The sequence below is a fragment of the Nerophis lumbriciformis genome, linkage group LG33 (assembly GCF_033978685.3).
Source record: "Nerophis lumbriciformis linkage group LG33, RoL_Nlum_v2.1, whole genome shotgun sequence".
In the NCBI taxonomy this organism is placed as follows: domain Eukaryota; kingdom Metazoa; phylum Chordata; class Actinopteri; order Syngnathiformes; family Syngnathidae; genus Nerophis; species Nerophis lumbriciformis.
In genome coordinates, this window is record NC_084580.2 from 4,747,501 (window position 1) to 4,772,046 (window position 24,546).

Sequence of the window (24,546 nt, forward strand, 5' to 3'; positions counted from 1 at the left end):
TAGGCTTAGGTTTTAGCAGATTTTCCGTATTTTTCCTACAGACAGCATTTGGTGACCTCAAACAACAAGACTATGAATTGATTCACACTGGTTTTCGCCTTTTGAAGGGTACTGGAAAAACTGGAAAATTGATATTGAAAGTCCTTACAAAGTGTTTGAATTTGGCCATGGGAAAGGTGTACAAACCCTGTAAATGAATCTTGATATTGATCATGATCTTGCATCGTCTCTCTGTCAATTCTATTGTGCTTTACAGAAATGGCTTCGTTTAAACCTACAAAAATTCCTGTCTATCCAAAACTTGGAGAAAAAGTCACACAGGATACACTGTATTGGAAAAACTACAAGGTGAGTGTCTCCAGGTCTGTTAAAATTGACAAAACGACTGCAATGCACCATTGTAGTGTTTTATATTTGGTTTTCAGTTGTGATCCTTTTCTTTTCTCCAATAGGCTCCAGTCCAGATAAAAGAATTTGGATCTGTCACTAATATTGACTACTCCCCTGTCGCCCCACATAACTTTGCTGTCACAGCATTCACACGGGTAAGCAGACTTGCACAGTATTTTTAAATTATCCCTGTACTGCAATATTTACTGTAGTGTTTTAATTCTGTCATCTAGGGGTGTAAGGGTACACAAAAATTTCGGTTCGGTACGTACCTCGGTTTGGAGGTCACGGGTCGGTTAATTTTCGGTACAGTAAGAAAACAACAAAATATAAATTTTTTGGTTATTTATTTACCAAATTTGTAAACAATGGCATAACATACATACCGGTATACACACAGGGTCCATTGCCAGGGTTAATGTGGTCAACATATATAAAATAAAAACTAAATAAGATAAGGCTCAGAATGGTTTCTTAACAAAACTTTTCTACATATAAAGTGCTTTTTTTGATTGATTGATTGAGACTTTTATTAGTAGATTGCACAGTACAGTACATATTCCGTACAATTGACCACTAAATGGTAACACCCCAATACGTTTTTCAACTTGTTTAAGTCGGGGTCGACGTTAATCACAATTAAACTGCTTCAAATTGTTGCTCAGATTAAATACAATGACAAAATGTTCTTCTACATATTAAAAGTGCAACATTAAACAGTTTCAAGTCAACTCAGCCTCAGATTAACTTTTCTTCCCCCCCCAGCCTGGCTAACTTGGCAGTAAGAGGTGGGAGCTGTGTTTGCTCGTTTTTATCTTTGTTGAAGCGATGTTCACTTGGGGGTGGTGCCGCTTCAAATGGGTTAGCATGTTTGACGTGTTGGCAGAAGCCTGCCTTACCGCTGCTGAACAATGTCGGCAAACCTCCGTCCTCCATTGTCGTATCGCACCGCGCAGCCGAAGTGTTCCCAAACGGGAGATCTCAAAGGGGAACATTATCACAATTTCAGAAGGGTTAAAACCATTAAAAATCAGTTCCCAGTGGCTTATTTTATTTTTCGAAGTTTTTTTCAAAATTTTACCCATCACGCAATATCCCTAAAAAAAGCTTCAAAGTGCCTTATTTTAACCATCGTTATATACACCCGTCCATTTTCCTGTGACGTCACACAGTGATGCCAATACAAACAAACATGGCGGATAGAACAGCAAGGTATAGCGACATTAGCTCGGATTCAGACTCGGATTTCAGCGGCTTAAGCGATTCAACAGATTACGCATGTATTGAAACGGATGGTTGTAGTGTGGAGGCAGGTAGCGAAAACGAAATTGAAGAAGAAACTGAAGCTATTGAGCTGTATCGGTTTGAACCGTATGCAAGCGAAACCGACGAAAACGACACGACAGCCAGCGACACGGGAGAAAGCGAGGACGAATTCGGCGATCGCCTTCTAACCAACAATTGGTATGTATTTGTTTGGCATTAAAGGAAACTAACAACTATGAACTAGGTTTCCAGCATATGAAATACATTTGGCAACAACATGCACTTTGAGAGTGCAGACAGCCCATTTCAGGCGCGCTAAGAACATATATTTTTCCACGATTTCAGCACTCAGGTTAACCATACCTAGATAGACACAAAATACTGCATTACACAAGACTACCCGAATGTACTCGAATGATTGAAAAAAATAAATGTTTTTAAGCTAAATTATTGGTAAACACAGTTTATGTATAATAATTTACGTAAAACTGCGAGTAATGAATAAAGTTTTCATCAATTAATATATTCTGTAGACATACCCTCACCCGCTCTCTTTTCCTGAAAGCTGATCTGTCCAGTTTTGGAGTTGATGTCAGCATCTGCTTTGAGTGTCGCAGGATTCCACACACTCTTGCCATCTCTGTCGTAGCATAGCTTTCGTCGGTAAAGTGTGCGGAACAAACGACTTTTCGTCGGCTTTCCCCACAGCTTCGTATTATGAACAAATTTCGTCCAATTTCTTGCCACTTTCGCATCTTTGGACCACTGGTGCAACTTGAATCCGTCCCTGTTCGTGTTGTTACACCCTCTGACAACACACCGACGAAAGTGAGAAAATGGCGGATTGCTTCCCGATGTGACGTCACAACGTGACGTCATCGCTCCGAGGGCGAATAATAGAAAGGCGTTTAATTCGCCAAAATTCACCCATTTAGAGTTCGGAAATCGGTTAAAAAAATATATGGTCTTTTTTCTGCAACATCAAGGTATATATTAACACTTACATAGGTCTGGTGATAATGTTCCCCTTTAAGGCAGGAGGGTCTTCCAGCTATGGCTTTTACATGTTGTCCTAGCCCGGTCGTTGCTAGCATGCCGTATGTTGTGCCTCAGTGTGCATTGTTTACACAACGTGCGCTACGCTACTTAATATGTCCGTGTGGAAACTCGTTCGGTACACCTTCGAACCGAACCGAAACCCCCGTACCGAAACGGTACAAATACACGTACCGTTACACCCCTACTGTCATCACTGTTATGCTATGTGGGATTATTTTACATGTAGATTTTTTTTTCTAACACAGATCCACATTTATAGCCCGTTGTCCCAAGAACCAGTGAAGACATTCACAAGGTTTAAGGACACCGCATACTGCGGGAGATTCCGTTCAGATGGTCAGCTGCTCGTTGCGGGATGTGAAGACTCAGTTGTGAGGCTATTCGATGTCAGCGGCAGGGTACCCCTCAGGATGTTCAGAGGACACACAAAGTAGGTATCTTGAAATTATAATCCCCATAAATTAGACAAACTTTAGACAAATAAATGAATACATTTATCTAATAAATAATTAGATAAATGCCTCATGCTGTGGTTGTTTGTAACTGTTATAACGCATCGATTAGTTTCCGCTGCGATAATACTGCCCTTGTTTAGTACTAACATTTCTCAAATGTTGGCAGTTCTGTAATATTGTCTCATTTTACTATTACAATTTATATTATGTCTATTATGTTTAACGGGTTTTACTGCACACAGAAAGCCAGTTGAATGATGAAATCTTGAGTGATCCATCGACTGAATTGAATGTTGATCTTAAGACTCTGACAACATTTAAGATGTACAAGCTTTTCAACCTCTATAATGACTGTGGACCAATTGTGAGCTTTATCGCCATGTCATTTTAAAACTTTTAGAGCTGTACACGTGACGGACTTCACTGCAAACCAGTACCAGATCCTCACCGGATCTGACGACAACACCTGTCGGCTTTGGGACATCCCAAATGCGGTTGAGCTCAACAGCTACAAAGAACACACAGATTACGTTCGCTGTGGTGTCACAAGTAAACTCAGTAGAGATCTCTTCATTACAGGTGGGTATAGTGCTGTTACTGCTGCTGCGTATACATTGTTTGGATAACTTGGAACAAGAGAAGTATTGTAAAAAAAAAAAAAAAAAATACAAAATATGTTTTCTACCCTTAGGCTCATACGATCACACTCTCAAATTGTTTGATGCCAGGGTGGAAAAGTCTGTAATGACTATGGACCACGGCCAGCCAATAGAAAGTCTACTTCTTTACCCTTCTGAGGGACTCCTTGTCTCAGCAGGTATCTATCTCCAGATTATATTTTTAATTCAAAGATATTTAATGATGGTATTGTGTATTATCAATAGGCCTGGGCCGATATTCGATAGGTCAATTAAACGAATGATAAATGAAAATTAAGTCGGCAAGTTTTCTAGCGTCGATAAATGTTTACGGACTTCTAGAGCATTCACGCTTTTCATTGGTTTCAGCAGTTGTGTGTTTATGTAAAGAAGGGGGTGAAGTCCTCTTGTCCTTCATTAAGTGTCTTTGACTCTTTGTGCGGTGAGGCGGGGCAGTTGGCCCGATAGCATCATACTTATATTATATCTATTATGCTTAACAGGTTTCACTGCACACAGAAAGCCTGTTGAATGATGAAATCTTGAGTGATCCATCGACTGAATTGAATGTTGATCTTAAGACTCTGACAACATGACAAACACATGTCAGGGTTTCCCCTTAATGTTACTAAACGCGGCGCACCACCATAGCAAAATCATATATACGTTGTTTTTGTTTAAATGTATAGCTAAATTAGAGTACTGTATTTTTCAGATCAAAGGGTGCACCGGATTATAAGGCGCACTGCTGATGAGCGGGTCGATTGCAGGTCTATTTTCATACAAAAGGTGCACCGGATTATAAAACGCATTAAAGTAGTTATGATTTGATTTGACTAATGATTTAATTAATTATTATTATGATTTTTGTACTTGTAAAACACTTCCTTGTGGTCTATATAACATGTAATGATGGTTCTTTGGTCAAAATATTGCATAGATTATGTTTTACAGACCATCTTCAAGCCGCTTTCTGACCCTCTCCCCAGGACGAGCCGTTTTGTGGGCGGTCTTATTTACTGTACATGACTCCACTTCAACAACATCTTCTCCCCGTCATCTTTGTTGTACAGTTGTAGCGTGTAAGGACAGGATTTTTTTGTGCTACTAATTTTTTTCATTTAGTAGCACCGTGCCATCTTAAAAGTATGCCTGCTGTTTCACTGTTATCATGCTAATGTTGGCATGTTAATGTTTTATGTTAGCATTTTTACCTAGTTTCGTATTTTTTAACCTAGCAAACATGTATTTTGTTACTTGCCACCATCTTAGAAGTATGTTTGATCTTCACCTGTGAGCGTGTTAATGTTAGCAAGCTAAAGTTATTTCGAGACTTTTAGCTAATATTGTACATTGTAAACTTAATAATCATAGATTTTGTTACTTGGCGCCATGTTACACGTATGCTAGCTGTTCCCCTCTTAGCATACTGAGTTTATATGCCAGCATTTTGGCTAAACTGATAAATTTACAGCTAAACTAAATTGATTGTTACTATGTAACCCTTAAAGTTTGCTAACTCTCGTAACTATACCAACGTTTAGTATTTCAAGATTCATACTACATACTTTTGCTCGTCACTTCTCAAATATTTTTAACCTTTAATCTATTTAAACTTTCAGACCATTTCTACATTCCACTAGTATTTCAGTTTAGCGTCAGCTTTTCAACATTCAAACACTCTCAGCGTTTTAAACGATTTCAACATTGAAACCATTTCTACATTCATCCTACATTCCATTAGCATTTCAGTTCAGCGTCACCTCTTCAACATTCTAACCATTTCAACATTCTAACCATTTCAACATTCAATCTATTCTTACATTCATACTACTCTGTCAGCATTTCAGACCAACTTCAGCATTGGAGCATTCACACGCAATTCCTTCAGGAATTGCCTCATCTAGTTATTATTATTATTATTCCTCCACAGATTTTGGCGCGCTCTGCCTTCAACATTTTTCATCCGATTCAAACCGTTTCAGCTTCAGACTATTCAACCTATTCAGGAATTGCGGGCTTTCAAAGATACATTTCAAGAATTCCCGGTTTTCCAGGAAATTCCAGGACATTCTTTATGTAAATGGCACATTTAAAAATGCTGATTATTTGCTTTCCTCAGGGGGGCGCTATGTCAAAGTGTGGGATCTTCTCAAAGGTGGTCAGCCTCTGGTGTCATTGCGAAACCATCACAAAACTGTCACCTGTGTGTGTCTGAGCAGCAGTGGCCAAAGGCTACTGTCAGCCTCTTTGGACAGGTATGTAAACAGTTATGCCCAACACTCAATGATACTACACTATGATCCTAAAAAGCCTGTCTTGATCCAACATCATTAGGCATTTTTAAGAGCCCTCTGATCTAATATATTTTTCTATGCAGGCACGTGAAGGTGTACAACACCAGCAACTACAAAGTGGTGCACAACTTTGACTATGCTACCTCCATCCTCAGTCTGGCTTTAGCTGTAAGGAAATGAAAAAAAAAGTAATATCTCTCATAGTTCTTTTTGGCTTACTGTGACCATAAATTATTATTTTTATTTTTCAGCCAGAGGATGAGACTATTGTTGTGGGTATGACCAGCGGTATTCTGAGCATCAAGAACAGGAAAAACCCTGAAGAGTCAAATAAGGTTTCAGGTCAACGGAGGCGGCGACCATCATACCGTGTGTTTGTGAAAGGAAAGAACTATGCCCCTAAACAAGTAAGGAAGCCGAAAGCAGTCTGTTTTTTTAAACGGGACCTATGATGATTCTAATCTACATTAAGATGATGAAAAGGAATCACATTGTAAATTTCAGGCAGCAGCCAGGGTTTGTACTTGTAAGTACGGTGGTCAATCTGTGACATCACAAATGACACACTGTTTAAAAACAACAACTCCAAAACTGCAAGCTGACGCCAAATGTATGAACTTTATGATTTGACGCTTTGGTATTACCACTAGAATCCAACATTGTGACAACAACATTCATAAGTCAGAAAATGGTACAATCTTCATAAGTCCCTTTTAATGATAGTTGACTTCCAAGTTGTTTAAATGTTTTTCTTTTTAAAGTAACAACGTGATTTATGTCATTACTAATTCAAACTGTTGCAGTCTTGATCCATTATACCAGTGGTTCTTGAAGTACAACTTCAGAAAACACTTGGCTCTCTAAGTACCAACAGCGACCAACATTTCAAACACAGTAAATATTAATTAAAACAAGGCTTATGTTTTATTTAAAGCCCTACTTAAGAACTTTAATTTTTGGTTGATTTTGGCGGCGCCAGTGGACCAAAGCGGTAGTGTTTTGCCAGAAGAAGACCGCATTTCCGATGAGGACTTGCGTATATTGCGTCAAACTGACAACATGTCCGCTGTAATATTAGCACAGATTACAAATATTATGTCTAATGGCTGTGCTGATGTTGAATAGCAGACACTAACAAGAAATGATCTTGGTTTGCGCTACAAACATGACGCTACTACCAAGAATGTATCAGGGCGGGTACAAGTCCGAAGCAAAGAAAGACTGGCGGGAGACTTTTTTCGAAGGAAGTAGTGTGGAACCGCGAACGATCAAGCTGTTGGCTATTTATTGCTAGCACGCAAATTTCCGGTAGCTAACATTAGCTTTATCATTTTGATTTGAGCATCAAAAGTTACTTACTAGTTTAGCAGGAACAGAGCCAAGGTAGCATCGGCTAAAAATCCCTTTTTATCTTTGATCTCACGTCAGCGAGTGAAAGCAGAGGCAATGTTGATCCCTGACTGTCCTTTTATGTAGGCTCCGTTTTTCTTTTTTTTTCCCCCTCAGGCAAACCTTTTTGTTTCTTTGGTTGTTTTGGGCCTTCGGCCAAGATAGCAGTGATTGCTCATAGGCTTTCTACTTCTTCTTTTAGTTTTTAGAGGTGCCATTCAACTGGTCGTAAGTCAATGTATCATCCCAAAAGTTCTGAAAATATTTTTATGAAGGTTGAAAAGTTACTTAGTGCTGCTTTAACAAGTATATATAATATTTTTGACCACTGTAACATTACACACAGTTTGAACAGTAACACTGTTTGAGTATTTAATAATGTAATTATTTGGTGTACCACTAAATGGAGGCCACGCACACTTACCATAGTTCAAGAATCACTGCATTATGCATATTTTTTAATTGTCACTTTAACATTCTTAACTGCCACACAAGTATTAATGAAGGTAACCAATGCATAATAAAACCCGAATAAAGACAAACTACTTAGCCTTCATTATCATTGATTTGGAACAGGAAGGTGTTTACCAAGTGATGCAACTAATTACCACAACTTAGACTTAGATTTAGACAAACTTGATTGATGGGCAGCACGGTGGAAGAGGGGTTAGTGCATCTGCCTCACAATACGAAGGTCCTGAGTAGTCTGGGGTTCAATCCCGGGCTCGGGATCTTTCTGTGTGGAGTTTGCAAATTCTCCCCTACGTGGGTTCCCTCCAGGTACTCCGGCTTCCTCCCACCTCCAAAGACATGCACCTGGGGATAGGTTGATTGGCAACACTAAAAAATTGGCCCTTGTGTGTGAATGTGATTGTGAATGTTGTCTGTCTATCTGTGTTGGCCCTGCGATGAGGTGGCGACTTGTCCAGGGTGTACCCCGCCTTCCGCCCGATCGTAGCTGAGATAGGCTCCAGCGCCCCCTGCGACTCCGAAGGGAATAAGCGGTAGAAAATGGATGGATGATGATTGATCGCCTAGGGCAGGGGTCGGCAACCTTTACCAGTCAAAGAGCCATTTTGACCAGTTTCACAAATTAAAGAAAACAATGGGAGCCACAAAAATCTTTTGAAATTTAAAATGTAATAACGCTGCATACAAAGTTTTTTTTTTGCTTTGTGCTATGTATAAACCAAGGGTCTCCGACACGCGGCCCACAACTTAATATGAAAATTGAATGTTGGTGCGGCCCGCGAGTTTTATATGAATGGCGCTTGACAGCGTCATACTTGTCAACCTTCCACGTTTTACCGGCAGACTACGAATTACAGGGCAACTATTCTTTCGAACGTGCCGTGATGGTACAGCATTTAGCGCCCATTAAAAACAGTGTGCCAGCCCGGCCACACGTTGTATGGGGCTTCTGCTTACTCACGCAATTGACAGCAAGGCATACTTGGTCAACAACCACACAGGTTACTCTGACGGTGGCGGTATAAAAAACTTTAACACTCTTACTAATAATGCGCCACACTGTGAACCCACACCAAACAAGAATGACAAACACGTTTCGGGAGAACATCTGCACCGTAACACAACATAAACACAACAGAACAAATACCCAGAATCCCATGCAGCCCTAACTCTTCCGGGCTACATTATACACCCCCGCTACCAAACCCCGCCCACCTCAACCGACGCACGGAGGGGGGAGGGGATGTTGATGTGTGAGGGAGCAGGGTTGGGTGGGGGGCGGGGTTTGGTGGTAGCTGGGGTGTATAATGCATACCTGCCAACTACTCCGGTTTTCCCGTAATTAGTACGGTTTTCATCAACCTATTCCGGGTTACGGTTGCAGTGATAAAAAATACGGTTTTTCATTAATTAAAAAAAAAACATTTTTTAAGTTTTATTCACGAAATCGCGTAACAACAATGACAATCGACACTGCTTCCCGTAACTTCCTATCGAGCCATTCCGAATGCCATGCGCGAGGCTATTTATAGCACCGCTGCCAAGCACGAGGCACCAGTTGCCATTGTTTCCAAACGAGCGAACGATCATGGAATCAGCCGGAGAAAAATCGCAAACGAGTCTTAAACCGAAAAGAAAACTGCAGTCATTCCGTGAAGAATATTCAAAAGCCTATCCGGGAATAATTATGTGATGTGACCATGGAAGATGTGATGTGCTGCATTTACAACTGTCTTGATTGCTAAAATTCATTTTCATTAATTCTTCTTCAATTCTTTTGAAAGGCTTACAGAAAACTGCAATTGAATTGTAGTTCCATGCTAATGATGCTATTGAATTACATTTTAATGAAGTAAACTTATCATAAAGTTACCATATCATTTTTGCAGTATGATCAATCTGATAGAATACATTTGGATTTTAGCCACAAAAAGGTAATGACACCAATGTTATCTATTGGAATTGTTTAGTACTGTTATACTGTTAAAAGTGTTTATACTATTTATGCTTTCAAGTCCAAGTTGAAGAAATCTTGTTAAATGTTGACAGCATAACTACCAAAATACAGAAGTACCGGTATGTCCTTAAAATTTTTGCAGTGCTATTTCTGTTGAAAAGTTAAAATGATTACATTAGAGATGTGATGTGCCACTTTTCAAGTGTCTGATGGCTTAAATTAATTTTCATTAATTTTTCATATTTTGAATTCTTTTGAAAGGCTTACAAAAAAACTACATTTGAATTGTAATTCCATGCTATTGACATGACTATTAATTTTAATGAAGTTAGCTTACCATGTTTACAGTATGATAATTGTGATAGAAATGTGAATTTTAGGCACAGAATATTTTTTACAATTGAACAAGGCAGTAGATTATACAAGCTTGGACAGAAAGTTAATAATGACACCAATTTTTTTTAATGGAATTGTTTAGTACTGTTTTACCATTTGTTTACTGTAAAAAGTGTTTATACTGTTTATACTTTCAATTAACAAATTGAAGTCTTGTGAAAGGTTGACAGGATAACTGGCATTAACTGTCAAAATAATTTCAAACTATTGAAGTTAGCTTACGGTACAGAATAAACATGTCAATCAACCCATATGATTTTTGCTGTAATATTTTTGTTTTGAAAAGTCACTGTGACTGATAGAAAAGTGATGGTTTTAGCAACATTTTAACCTGTCTGAATGCTAATAATCATTTTGCGTCGGGGGGTGAACCCCCCACCAGGACTTTGTCCTGGACCTACCGGGGCCTGCGGCCCCTGGACCCTGGCTACTAGGTTTTTCTGATTTCAAAAGTTGGCAGGTATGATAATGTAGCCCGGAAGAGTCAGGGCTGCATGGGATTCTGGGTATTTGTTCTGTTATGTTTATGTTGTGTTACGGTGCAGATGTTCTCCCGAAATGTGTTTGTCATTCTTGTTTGGTTTTGGTTCAAAGTGTGGCGCATTATTAGTAAGAGTGTTAAAGTTGTTTTATATGGCCACCCTCAGTGTAACCTGTGTGGCTGTTGACCAAGTATGCCTTGCTGTCACTTATGTGTGCAAGCAGAAGAAGCATACAACAAGAGGCTGGGCTAGCACGCTGTTAATTCGGATTGTAGAGGGTGCTAAATGCTGTACCATCATGGCACGCCCTTATTATTATTGTAAGGGTGAAAATCGGAGAATATTAATCCCAGTAGTTTTCTGCGAGAGGCACTGAAATCCGTAAGTCTCCCGGGAAAATCGGGGGGTCGGCAAGTATGCAGCTGAGCCGCATCAGAGTGATCAAAGAGCCGTATGCGGCTCCGGAGCCGCGGGTTGCCGACCCCTGGCCGACGGAAATTGCAGCTCAAATACAAGAGGAAAGGACAATATAACTTAAAACTCTCAAGGGCACAAAAAGAGGACAAATTAATAAATAAAATGTAGTAAACCAAAAAATAACAATACGAAAGAGATTGTATGTAACAGCAGCAATAGAATGACTTGCCAATCACACATACGAATGCATGCACGTGTACGCACACACACACCCAGATCGAAATGTTAATGTAAATGTAACCTTTGGCGCAGAACAAATGCTCAACATGTGAACCTACAGTGGCAGATCAACACAGACATAAACTCAACAGTGTGCAGGTCTTGGCGCTTTTTACAACCAGACAGAAAGTGACAGTGATATGGCTTGAGCGGCTGTTTTGTGCTTGGCCCTAGAGTTTTGTCCTGCTGATTCGCCCGTCTCTGTTTAATATAGCGTTACATTGTTTTTGGATGGTAAAAACTGCAGCGGACCAAAACTGCCTTTTGAAAAAAATGCAGGGGACATGTCCTCACCCCAAAATAGGTGACTAGTTCTAATCTATAATCCCCACTACAAACACTCAAGAGTCCTAGCATTTCGAGATGTCACACATGATTGTTTAATTTCTGATTTTCCCTTTTGTCGCATATTTTTCCAGAAAATGTTGGTTAAAATGTGTACCTTTTTGCATGATGTTTAAAATGTATGATTAATTCATAAAGTCGGTGGTTAAATTAAAAGGTGAAGGTACTATTAATTGGTGTTTATGTTTTTTTTCTTTCAGGATGATTATCTTGTCAGTAAACCTGTGAGACAACATTTGGAAAAATATGACAAACTGCTGAGGAAGTTCAATGTTTCCAAGGCTTTGGATAAAGCTATGGAGGTATGTGATTTCAAACAAAAACGTGTCCTTTCATCCCATCTTCATTTATTTGAACCAATGCACGAAAGTAGATTTTATGTTTGACAAAACAGATTTTGTTTTTGATTTATAGTCATCGACCAGATTAAAGAAACCGGAAATAACTGTTGCTGTTATGAAGGAGTTGGATCGGAGAGGAACACTGAAAAATGCTTTAGCCGGAAGGGATGAACAGGAAGTGTCTCTGTTACTCAGCTTTTTGATAGGGTGAGATTTTAAAGCTCATATTCTGACCTGACAGGTTTTGAAAATGTTATAATGAAACATAAAATTTGTTATTTAATGAATAGTGTGTGTGTGTGTGTGTGTGTGTGTGTGTGTGTGTGTGTGTGTGTGTGTGTGTGTGTGTGTGTGTGTGTGTGTGTGTGTGTGTGTGTGTGTGTGTGTGTTGGGGGCAGGGGAATTTTGGGAAAACCGGGAATTTTTTCAGTTCAAAAAACAACTTTGTTTTTTGTCCTGATTAAGAGGAATGTTTTGTAAGTATGGTGTAAAATATGGAAGGAATAGTCAATAGAGGGCGAAAACAGGGTTATTTGTATATTTCAAAAAATGTTTTGAGTGATACTTAATATTTCCAAGGACTGTATTATCATTATTGTATTTTCTCAAACAGTAGCCTCAGTATGCCACACCTCAGTTAATCACTCAGTGCAATAGCAACAAACACATGTAGATAAAGAATATACCGGTAATTACCACACAGCATCTGCAAAGTGGAAGTCTACTGTAGGTTTTAGTGAGATAGTGATGCTTTATTACAGTTCAGAGCATTCATCCCTTACTGCTAATAAACCACTGGAACTATATGAGAATATATGTATGTATGTATATATGTATATATTCATGTATATATATATATATATATATAAATATATATATGTATGTATATATATTTGTATGTGTATATATATATATATATATATATATATATATATATATATGTATGTGTGGGAAAAAAAATCACAAGACTATTTCATCTCTACAGGCCTGTTTCATGAGGGGGGTACCCTCAATCGTCAGGAGATTTTAATGGGAGCATTCGCATACCATGGTTTATATAGGGCACAGAGTGGGTGGGTACAGGCTGGCCTAGGGGCGTGGTGATTGGTTCATGTGTTACCTAGGAGGTGTTTCCGTCTATGGCGGCATGTTGTTACAATTTCGCTGCGCTTGTTGAGGGATGACAGGTCTGGACGGTAGATAATAAACAGTTTCTCTTTCAAGCATAGGTTGCATCTTTTATTACCACTATTGTAAGGTGTGCTGGATGCAAGAATTTGCCATGTTATTGAATATTCAACATTATTGTCTTTGAGGTCCCAAATGTGTTTGCTGAGTTCTGTGGTATTTCGCAGGTTTTTGTTCCTGAAAGAAGCCTTGTGGTTGTTCCATCTGGTTTTGAATTCACCCTCGGTTAATCCTACATATGTGTCGGATGTGTTAATGTCCTTGCGTATTACCTTAGATTGGTAGACAACTGATGTTTGTAAGCATCCCCCGTTGAGGGGGCAATCAGGTTTCTTTCGACAGTTACATGCTTTGTTGGTTTTGGAGTCGTTCTGACTGGGGGTCGACGGCTCATTTGCAATTGTTTTGTTGTGGTTTGAGATGATTTGTCGTATGTTGTTCATACGTTTTTTCCCACACATACATATATTGCGCTCTACTACGGTATCGAGCACTATTTTTTGGATAACCTTATTAAGACATATATATATATATATATGTATATATATATGTTTGGTGGATCACACACGTCAGCTGGAGACCGTTGTTCTGGTTTGACAAAGGTTTTTTTTTCCCACACTCGACTTTTCAGTCCTCTGTGTCATGCCTCTCTCCCTCCTGCTCCCGGCTGCTCACTGTTAAAGACAACAGATGATTAGATTAACACGTACCACCTGCGAAATCTAATCACCTGCCAGCTGTGTCTCGCCGTCAGCACATGTCCGTCCCTATCCGATGGTGCTCGTCCTCAGCACCATAGACAGAGGCGGTGACCTTTGCTCCTGCAAGCGCGCTGGCCACACCTCCCCCCCACAGTATATATATATATATATATATATATATACTCCAGTATAAGTCTCATTTTTTGGGGAAATTTATTTGATAAAACCCAACACCAAGAATAGACATTTGAAAGGCAATTTAAAATAAATAAAGAATAGTGAACAACAGGCTGAATAAGTGTACGTTATATGACGCATAAATAACAAACTGAGAACGTGCCTGGTATGTTAACGTAACATATTATGGTAAGAGTCATTCAAATAACTATAACATATAGAACATGCTATACGTTTACCAAACAATCTGTCACTCCTAATCGCTAAATCTGATGAAATCTTATATGTCTAGTCTCTTACGTGAATGAGCTAAATTATATTACCGTATTTTCCGCACTATAAGGCGCACCTAAAAACCACAATTTTTCTCAAAAGCTGACAGTGCGCCTAATAACCCGGTGCGCTTTATTACGATTCATTTTCATAAAGTTTCGGTCTCGCAACTTCGGTAAACAGCCGCCATCTTTTTTCCCGGTAGAACAGGAAGCGCTTCTTCTTCTACGCAAGCAACCGCCAATGAAAGCACTCGCCCCCATAGAACAGGAAGCGCTTCACCCGCCCCCATAGAACAGGAAGCGCTTCACCCGCCCCCGGAAGAAGAAGAAAAAACGCGCGGATATCACCGTACGTTTCATTTCCTGTTTACATCTGTAAAGACCACAAAATGGCTCCTACAAAACGATCCGGTTCATAAAAAGACGCAATCTCTCCATCCGCACACGGATTACTACCGTATTTCACAGCAACTGAACCGCACTGTGGAACGGGAGCACGTACGGTGAATATTCGCTCCACAGGGAATGAGAAGTCATCCTTCACTGTGGTTCTAGCTTGCCATGCTAACTTCCACCCATCCAAAAGAGACCTTTCCAGCCGGCGTCATCATAAAAGCTAACTCGAAGGGATGGATGGATGAAGAAAAGATGAGCGAGTGGTTAAGGGAAGTTTACGCGAAGAGGCCGGGTGGCTTTTTTCACACAGCTCCGAAGGCGAACACACCTTCACTAAGACGGGCAGATAGCGCCGGTCGACATACGCCAACATCTGCCAGTGGATCGTAAATGCCTGGGCAGATAGTTTCGGTCACAACTGTGGTCCGAGCTTTCCGGAAGGCAGGATTCACAGAACTGCTGCACAACAACAGCGACACTGACTCCGGTGACTTCGACGAGACGGAACCGGCCATTTTGGATCCCGTATTCGCCCAACTTTTCAATTCGGACACCGAAGACGAAGAATTCGAAGGATTTACGAATGAAGAATAACTTCAGAAGGTGAGCGCTATGTTTATTTTGTGTGTTGTGACATTAACGTTCGAGCAACATTATGTTGCTATTGTTCTACACCATTTTGAATTTTACTATGTTTGTGATTGCACATTTGCGTACATTTTGGGACAGAGTTGTTAGAACGCTGGTTTTCAATATATTATTAAAGTTTGACTGAACTATCTGACTGTTTTTTTGACATTCACTTTAGCGCAGCGTTTTTTTGACATTCACTTTAGCGCAGCGTAGGCGCGGCTTTTAGTCCGGGGCGGCTTATTGGTGGACAAAATTATGAAATATGTAATTCATAGAAGGTGCGGCTAATAATCCGGTGCGCCTTATAGTGCGGAAAATACGGTATTTGATATTTTACGGTAATGTGTTAATAATTTCACACATAAGCCGCTCCTGAGTATAAGTCACTATGAAAAAAACTGTGACTTATAGTCCGAAAAATACGGTATGTATGTATGTGTATATATATTTATATATGTATATATGTGTGTGTGTATATATATGTATGTATATATGTGTGTAATATATATATATATATGCATGTGTATATACAGTCGCGATCAAAAGTTTACATACACTTGTAAAGAACATAATTTTTCTACAACTCTTATATTTTTGTGATAGAGTGATTGGAGCACATACTTGTTTGTCACAAAAAACATTCATGAAGTTTGGTTCTGTTATGAATTTATTATGGGTCTACTGAAAATGTGACCAAATCTGCTGGGTCAAAAGTAAAAATACAGCAATGTTAATATTTGTATTTGGTTACATCAGTGTTTCCCCCAGAAAATTTGTTAGTTAAGGTAGTGTCTCTCCAGGGGGAAGGGGGCTTCGCCCGGGACAGGCGGACGGACGGGGAAGGTGCTGGGGGGGTGTAAGGAACAGTGTAATTTGGCCTGTCGCCACCATCACGTCTCCATCTCATCGCTGCCTGGGGGGGCAATAGACTACAGACTGTGGTGAAGTAGGCCGGCTTCGTCGCATGAAGAAGCCTACAATGTTTGGTTGTGTTTTCCGCTCCGTATGCTGAATGGCATTATACGATATATATACAGTATCTATATTTTTTCCGTAAAGTAAAAACAAAACACAAAACAGTCCTAGTTACCTGAGATACTAAGTATGTAATTATTTTGTCTTAGTAGGTCAATATTTACTACCGGTAAGTCAAAATAATGACTAAGTCAAATTAATGACTTACTGTAAATAAGTGTTTGCAATAAGCGTTTGAAAAAAAGAGTTAAAAGTGGGGCCACATGCTGACATATGCTCAACTCATCATGCTTAATTTATTACAGCATTTGGGAAGCCTGTAGTTGATTTTTATTATGTAAATGGTATATTTTTATCAACATGGGATAGCAGGCACCCTGCCATTCAAAACTGGGCTGCTACATTACTAATGATTAATGTAGCATCAAGGGTTGGAATTGGGGGTTAAATCACCAAAAATGATTCCCGGGCGCGGCCACTGCTGCTGCTCACTGCTCCCCTCACCTCCCAGGGGGTGATCAAGGGTGATGGGTCAAATGCAGAGAATACTTTCGCCACACCTCGTATGTGTAAGACAATCATTGGTACTTTAACTTTTAACTTTTAACTATAGCTGAAAAATTAGTACAATATCAATAGGAGATACTATTCATCACTGAATACTATGGAGTTCATGTAGGCTTTATGATGCAGTTACATTATTATATCAACTATCAGAGACAGAAACTCTTCATTTAACATAATGTCCTTTTTTGCTGCTTCAACACAGAAAAAGGTAAAGTGAAATAACTTGGTTGTTAACTGTAGGTCAGTAATGCTTGTCTTTATCTCAGACAGACAGGGCTTTGCTGTCCGTAACACGCACGCACGCATGCACGCACCACAAAATGAGCTAACGTTACGCTAAAAGCTAATTAGCCTTCACCTAAAGGACTGCGAGCGAGCTGAGCTGCCGCTTATATTTCTAGAACGTCAACGGGCTCATAGTGATGTTAGTAGTACAAACCCTGTTTCCATATGAGTTGGGAAATTGTGTTAGATGTAAATATAAACGGAATACAATGGTTTGCAAATCCTTTTCAACCCATATTCAATTGAATGCACTACAAAGACAAGATACCGTATTTTCCGCATCATAAGGCGCCCTGGGTTAAAAGCCGCGCCTTCAATGAACGGCATATTTCAAAACTTTGTCCACCAATAAGCCGCCCCGTGTTGTAAGCCGCATCTAACTGCGCTAAAGGAATGTCAAAAAAACAGTCAGATAGGTCAGTCAAACTTTAATTATATATTAAAAACCAGCGTTCTAACAACTCTGTTCACTCCCAAAATGTACGCAAATGTGCAATCACAAACATACGTATATCAACATGGACAGAGCTGCGTGAAAAAAGCCACCCGGCCTCTTCGCGTAAACTTAAACTTACCTTAACCACTCGCTCATCTTTTCTTCATCCATCCCTTCGAGTTAGCTTTTATGATGACGCCGGCTGGAAAGGTCTCTTTTGGCAAGGTCTTCCTTTTGAATATCACCATGGGTGGAAGTTAGCATGGCAAGCTAGAACCACAGTGAAGGATGACTTCTCATTCCCTGTGGTGCGAATATTCACCGTACGTGCTCCCGTTCCACAGTGCGGTTCACAGGAATATCAGTTGCTGTGAAATACGGTAGTAATCCGTGTGCGGATGGAGAGATTGCGTCTTTTCATGAACCGGATCCTTGTCGCTTAGTAGGAGCCATTTTGTGGTCTTTACAGATGTAAACAGGAAATGAAACGTACGGTGATATCCGCGCGTTTTTTCTTCTTCTTCCGGGGGCGGGTGGTTGCTTACAGTAGAAGAAGAAGCGCTTCCTGTTCTATGGGGGCGGGTGCTTTCCTTGGCGGTTGCTTGCGTAGAAGAAGAAGCGCTTCCTGTTCTACCGGGAAAAAAGATGGCGGCTGTTTACCTAAGTTGCGAGATCGAAACTTTATGAAAATGAATCTTAATATTTATCCATATATAAAGCGCACCGGGTTAAAAGCCGCACTGTCAGCTTTTGAGTAAATTTGTGGTTTTTAGGTGCGGCTAATGGTGCGGAAAATACGGTAATTGATGTTCAAACTCATAAACTTTATTTTTTTTTGCAAATAATAATTAACTTAGAATTTCATGGCTGCAACACGTGCCAAAGTAGTTGGGAAAGGGCATGTTCACCACTGTGTTATATGGCCTTTCCTTTTAACAACACTCAGTAAACGTTTGGGAACTGAGGAGACACATTTTTTAAGCTTCTCAGGTGAAATTATTTCCCATTCTTGCTTGATGTACAGCTTAAGTTGTTCAACAGTCCAGGGGTCTCCGTTGTGGTATTTTAGGCTTCCTAATGCGCCACACATTTTCAATGGGAGACAGGTCTGGACTATAGGCAGGCCAGTCTAGTACCCGCACTCTTTTACTATGAAGCCACGTTGATGTAACACGTGGCTTGGCATTGTCTTGCTGAAATAAGCAGGGGCGTCCATGGTAACGTTGCTTGGATGGCAACATATGTTGCTCCAAAACCTGTATGTACCTTTCAGCATTAATGGCGCCTTCACAGATGTGTAAGTTACCCATGTCTTGGGCACTAATACACCCCCATACCATCACAGATGCTGGCTTTTCAACTTTGCGCCTATAACAATCGAGATGGTTCTTTTCCTCTTTGGTCCGGAGGACACGACGTTCACAGTTTCCAAAAACAATTTGAAATGTGGACTCGTCAGACCACAGAACACTTTTCCACTTTGTATCAGTTCATCTTAGATGAGCTCAGGCCCAGCGAAGCCGACGGCGTTTCTGGGTGTTGTTGATTAACGGTTTTCGCCTTGCATAGGAGAGTTTTAACTTGCACTTACAGATGTAGCGACCAACTGTAGTTACTGACAGTGGGTTTCTGAAGTGTTCCTGAGCCCATGTGGTGATATCCTTTCCACACAGATGTCGCTTGTTTATGCAGTACAGCCTGAGGGATCGAAGGTCACGGGCTTAGCTGCTTACGTGCAGTGATTTCTCCAGATTCTCTGAACCCTTTGATGATATTACGAACCGTAGATGGTGAAATCCCTAAATTCCTTGCAATAGCTGGTTGAGAAAGGTTTTTCTTAAACTGTTCAACAATTTGCTCACGCATTTGTTGACAAAGTGGTGACCCTCGCCCCATCCTTGTTTGTGAATGACTGAGCATTTAGTGGAATCTACTTTTATACCCAATCATGGCACCCACCTGTTCCCAATTTGCCTGTTCACCTGTGAGATGTTCCAAATAAGTGTTTGATGAGCATTCCTCAACGTTATCAGTATTTATTGCCACCTTTCCCAACTTCTTTGTCATGTGTTGCTGGCATCAAATTCTAAAATTAATGATTATTTGCAAAAAAACCAAAAAAACGTTTATCAGTTTGAAAAGCAAACATGTTGTCTTTGTAGCATATTCAACTGAATATGGGTTGAAAATGATTTGCAAATCATTGTATTCCGTTTATATTTGCATCTTACATTATGCTCTTTACAAGTGTATGTAAACTCTTCACCATGACTTTATGGATGTATGAATGTGTGTGTGTGTGTATATATATATATATATATATATATATATATATATATATATATATATATATATATATATATATATATATATATATATATAATGTATATGTGTGTGTATATATACAGTATGTGTGTGTGTGTGTGTGTGTGTGTGTGTGTGTGTGTATATATATATGTGTGTGTGTGTATATATATATTTATATATATGTGTATACATATATATATATATATATATATATATATATTATTTTATTATTATAATAATATATATTTATAAAAAAAATGGTTTTCCTCCAATTATGTGTGCGGTGTAAAATGTTACTTTTCCTTCAACTTGTCTAGGAACTTGGTTGACCCCAGGTTTGCACCTGTCCTCGTCATAGCAGCTGATATGATCCTGGACATTTACCAGTCAGTTGTCGGCCAGTCGCCCATTGTGGATCGCCAGCTTTTGCGTCTTCAAGATCTACTGGGGAAAGAAATTGATTTCCAGCAAGAACTCCTGGAGGTGCTTGGTATGTTGGACACAGTGTTTGCTTCACGCATTCCAAGAAAGGCGGCACCGTGCTTGGAAAACCGAAGACCCAACGGCTTGGCCGAGGGAGAAGGTAGTAGTGTCTCAAGACCGCACCGACAGGAAACCTGAAGCCTCTACTCCACTAAAAGGTCTCTATGAAAACAGACTAAACATGCGCCACGCGATGGACAACATGTCTTGTCTCTATGGAATGACAACATTTTGGCGAATGTTTCAGGGGAGACTGATGCTTCAACAGCACATGGCATAAAATGATTCTCTAAAACAAGATCAATATGTTTTCATTGAAAGTATTTTAATTATTCAATACTTTTCAGCTGTAAATGGAGTCTGTGTGAGTTTGTGCATTTGTCCATGTCTCTATGATTTGTTCCCATTGTATGCATTGACAAACATTTAGTAGGAAAATTTAAATAAACTTTTGTAAGATAGTTATGTTGATATAATTTCTGAGAGGAATGTGACACAGATTCAAACACTGTTTTTGAGCCAGATTTTCCAGAGAAACCCGTCTCCAAAAACCTTTTGTCTTAAATTTGGGGTATACACTTCTTACACATTTTCTGTTTTAATCGTATGTTCACTTGCAAGCGGACAAAGACCCATCTCTCAAGCGGTCTTGGCCCTCTTGATAGTAGAACACCAGGGTTTGATACAATATATTGCCAAAAGTATTTGGCCACATGCCTTGACTCACATATGAACTTGAAGTGCTATCCCATTCTTAACCCATAGGGTTCAATATGATGTTGACCTTTTGCAGCTATTACAGCTTCAACTCTTCTGGGAAGGCTGTCCACAAGGTTGGGGAGTGTGTTTATAGGAATTTTTGACCATTCTTCCAAAAGCGCATTGATGAGAAGGCCTGGCTCTCAGTCTCCGTACTAATTCATCCCAAAGGTGTTCTATCGGGTACAGGTCAGGACTCTGTGCAGGCCAGTCAAGTTCATCCAAACCAGACTCTGTCATCCATGTCTTTATGGACCTTGCTTTGAGCACTGGTGCACAGTCATGTTGGAAGAGGAAGGGGCCCACTCCAAACTGTTCCCACAAGGTTGGGAGCATGGAATTGTCCAAAATGTTTTGGTATCCTGGAGCATTCAAAGTTCCTTTCACTGGAACTAAGGGGCCAAGCCCAACTCCTGAAAAACAACCCCACACCATAATTCGTCCTCCACCAAATTTCACACTCGGCACAATGCAGTCCGAAATGTACCGTTCTCTCGGCAACCTCCAAACCCAGACTCGTCCATCAGATTGCCAGATGGAAAAGCATGACTCTTCACTCCAGAGAACGCGTGTCCACTGCCCTCGAGTGCAGTGGAGACGTGCTTTACACCACTGCATCCCACGCTTTGCATTGGACTTGGTGATGTATGGCTTAGATGCAGCTACTCGCCCATGGAAACCCATTCCATGAAGCTCTCTGCGTACTGTATGTGGGCTAATTGGAAGGTCACATGAAGTTTGGAGCTCTGTAGCAACTGACAGTGCAAAGAGGTCACTGACTTTCTGCACAATGTGCTGCAGCATCCGCTGACCCCTCTGTCAGTTTACGTGGCCTACCATTTCGTGGCTGAGTTGTTGCTGTTCCCAAACTCTTCCATTTTCTTATAATAAAGTTGACTTTGGAATATTTAGGAGCGAGGAAATTTCATGACTGGATTTCTTGCACAGGTGTGGCATCCTATGACAGTTCCACGCTGGAAATCACTGAGCTCCTGAGAGCGGCCCAGTCTTTCACAAACGTTTGTAGAAACAGTCTCCATGCTGAAGTGCTTGATTTTATACACCTGCGGCCGGTGTTGTGCCTGAAAACGCACCCCTGCCATAACATGCACCCCCTGACGCGGGAGCGCGCTTACGTCACTCGTCTCGAAAAGTATATCTAACTCGGCTGTTGGCTGAAATCGCCTCTTTTAAATCGCCTCTTTCGGCATAAAAAAGTACATAAAGTGAAATAATCCAAGTTTTCTTTACTTGTGTTTTACTTGTGGATGAATTAAAAATTGTGAGCCTTTAATGATTTCGCCGTCATTCAAGTGGCTGAAATCGCCTCTTTCGGCATAATAAAGTACATAAAGTGAAATTATCCTTACTTGTGGATGGATTCCAAATTGTGAGCATTTAATGATTTCGCCGTCATTAGATCAGATAAGGCGAAAACAATAACCAATTAATATTGGAATATTTGCTGTCCCGAAAATGTAGTATTATTGTCTACCTTGACAGCTATACTGTAAAGAATATGTACACCAAAGTAAACCTCTATATGTACTTTTTTAGAGACATCAAGAAGAACGAATGTTTGCTGCTTCATTCGACGTGTTGTGATCCAATACTCGTATTTTAAAAATATGACATTTTCTTTAACTTTAAGGAGCTCATGGGTGGATGGATGAATAAATAAATGAATGCATCTGATATCTACCTTTGATTTGGTTTTAAGAAGTTTCAAATTGAACATTCACAAATAACGTTACCAAAAGTACCCGAAGTACCAGAGAAGGAGTTATGGGGGGGTGCATTTCCCACCTGCCACAGAATGCACCCCCCATCTATCTCTGGCTAGGAAGGTCCTAGAGACATGAAACTCACCCTGGTTACTCATCATAGCCCCCCCGGTATACACTGAAAACCATGTGATGATCGGACTACCAGAAGTGGAGTTATGGGGGTGTGCATTTCCCACCTGCCATAAAATGCACCCCCCATCCATCTCTGGCTAGGAAGGTCATAGAGACATGAAACTCACCCTGGTTACTCATCATAGCCCCCCGGGTATACACTGAAAACCATGTGAAAATTGGACTACCAGAACTGGAGTTATGGGGGGGTGCATTACCCACCTGCCACAGAATGCACCCCCCATCTATCTCTGGCTAGGAAGGTCCTAGAGACATGAAACTCACCCTGGTTACTCATCATAGCCCCCCCGGTATACACTGAAAACCATGTGATGATCGGACTACCAGAAGTGGAGTTATGGGGGGGTGCATTTCCCACCTGCCATAAAATGCACCCCCATCTATCTCTGGCTAGGAAGGTCCTAGAGACATGAAACTCACCCTGGTTACTCATCATAGCCCCCCGGGTGTACACTGAAAACCATGTGAAAATTGGACTACCAGAACTGGAGTTATGGGGGGGGGTGCATTTCCCACCTGCCATAAAATGCACCCCCCATCTATCTCTGGTTAGGAAGGTCATAGAGACATGAAACTCACCCTGGTTACTCATCATAGCCCCCCCTGTATACAGTGAGAACCATGTGAAAATTGGACCTTCAGAGGTGGAGTTATGGGGGGGTGCATTTCCCACCTGCCATAAAATTCACCCCCCATCTATCTCTGGTTAGGAAGGTCCTAGAGACATGAAACTCACCCTGGTTACTCATCATAGCCCCCCGGGTGTACACTGAAAACCATGTGAAAATTGGACTACCAGAAGTGGAGTTATGGGGGGGTGCATTACCCACCTGCCACAGAATGCACCCCCCATCTATCTCTGGCTAGGAAGGTCCTAGAGACATGAAACTCACCCTGGTTACTCATCATAGCCCCCCGGGTGTACACTGAAAACCATGTGATGATCGGACTACCAGAAGTGGAGTTATGGGGGGGTGCATTTCCCACCTGCCATAAAATGCACCCCCCATCTATCTCTGGTTAGGAAGGTCATAGAGACATGAAACTCACCCTGGTTACTCATCATAGCCCCCCCGGTATACACTGAAAACCATGTGATGATCGGACTACCAGAAGTGGAGTTATGGGGGGGTGCATTTCCCACCTGCCATAAAATGCACCCCCCATCTATCTCTGGCTAGGAAGGTCCTAGAGACATGAAACTCACCCTGGTTACTCATCATAGCCCCCCGGGTGTACACTGAAAACCATGTGAAAATTGGA

At 40.6% G+C, this 24,546-nt stretch overlaps 1 protein-coding gene across 1 annotated transcript in view; it reads left to right on the forward strand.

Moving 5' to 3' along the window:
• Positions 1-21,072, forward strand: part of utp15 (UTP15 small subunit processome component) — a 25,999-nt gene extending 4,927 nt beyond the window's left edge. The window contains exons 2-12 of the mRNA XM_061928609.1: positions 257-348; positions 453-545; positions 2,961-3,145; positions 3,571-3,749; positions 3,862-3,987; positions 5,931-6,066; positions 6,189-6,273; positions 6,357-6,512; positions 12,042-12,143; positions 12,256-12,389; positions 20,440-21,072. Coding sequence (XP_061784593.1) covers positions 259-348; positions 453-545; positions 2,961-3,145; positions 3,571-3,749; positions 3,862-3,987; positions 5,931-6,066; positions 6,189-6,273; positions 6,357-6,512; positions 12,042-12,143; positions 12,256-12,389; positions 20,440-20,743 — 1,590 coding nt within the window. The 5' untranslated portion in view covers positions 257-258 and the 3' untranslated portion in view covers positions 20,744-21,072. The remainder of the gene's footprint in view (positions 1-256; positions 349-452; positions 546-2,960; positions 3,146-3,570; positions 3,750-3,861; positions 3,988-5,930; positions 6,067-6,188; positions 6,274-6,356; positions 6,513-12,041; positions 12,144-12,255; positions 12,390-20,439) is intronic.
• The last annotated feature ends 3,474 nt before the right edge of the window (positions 21,073-24,546 follow it).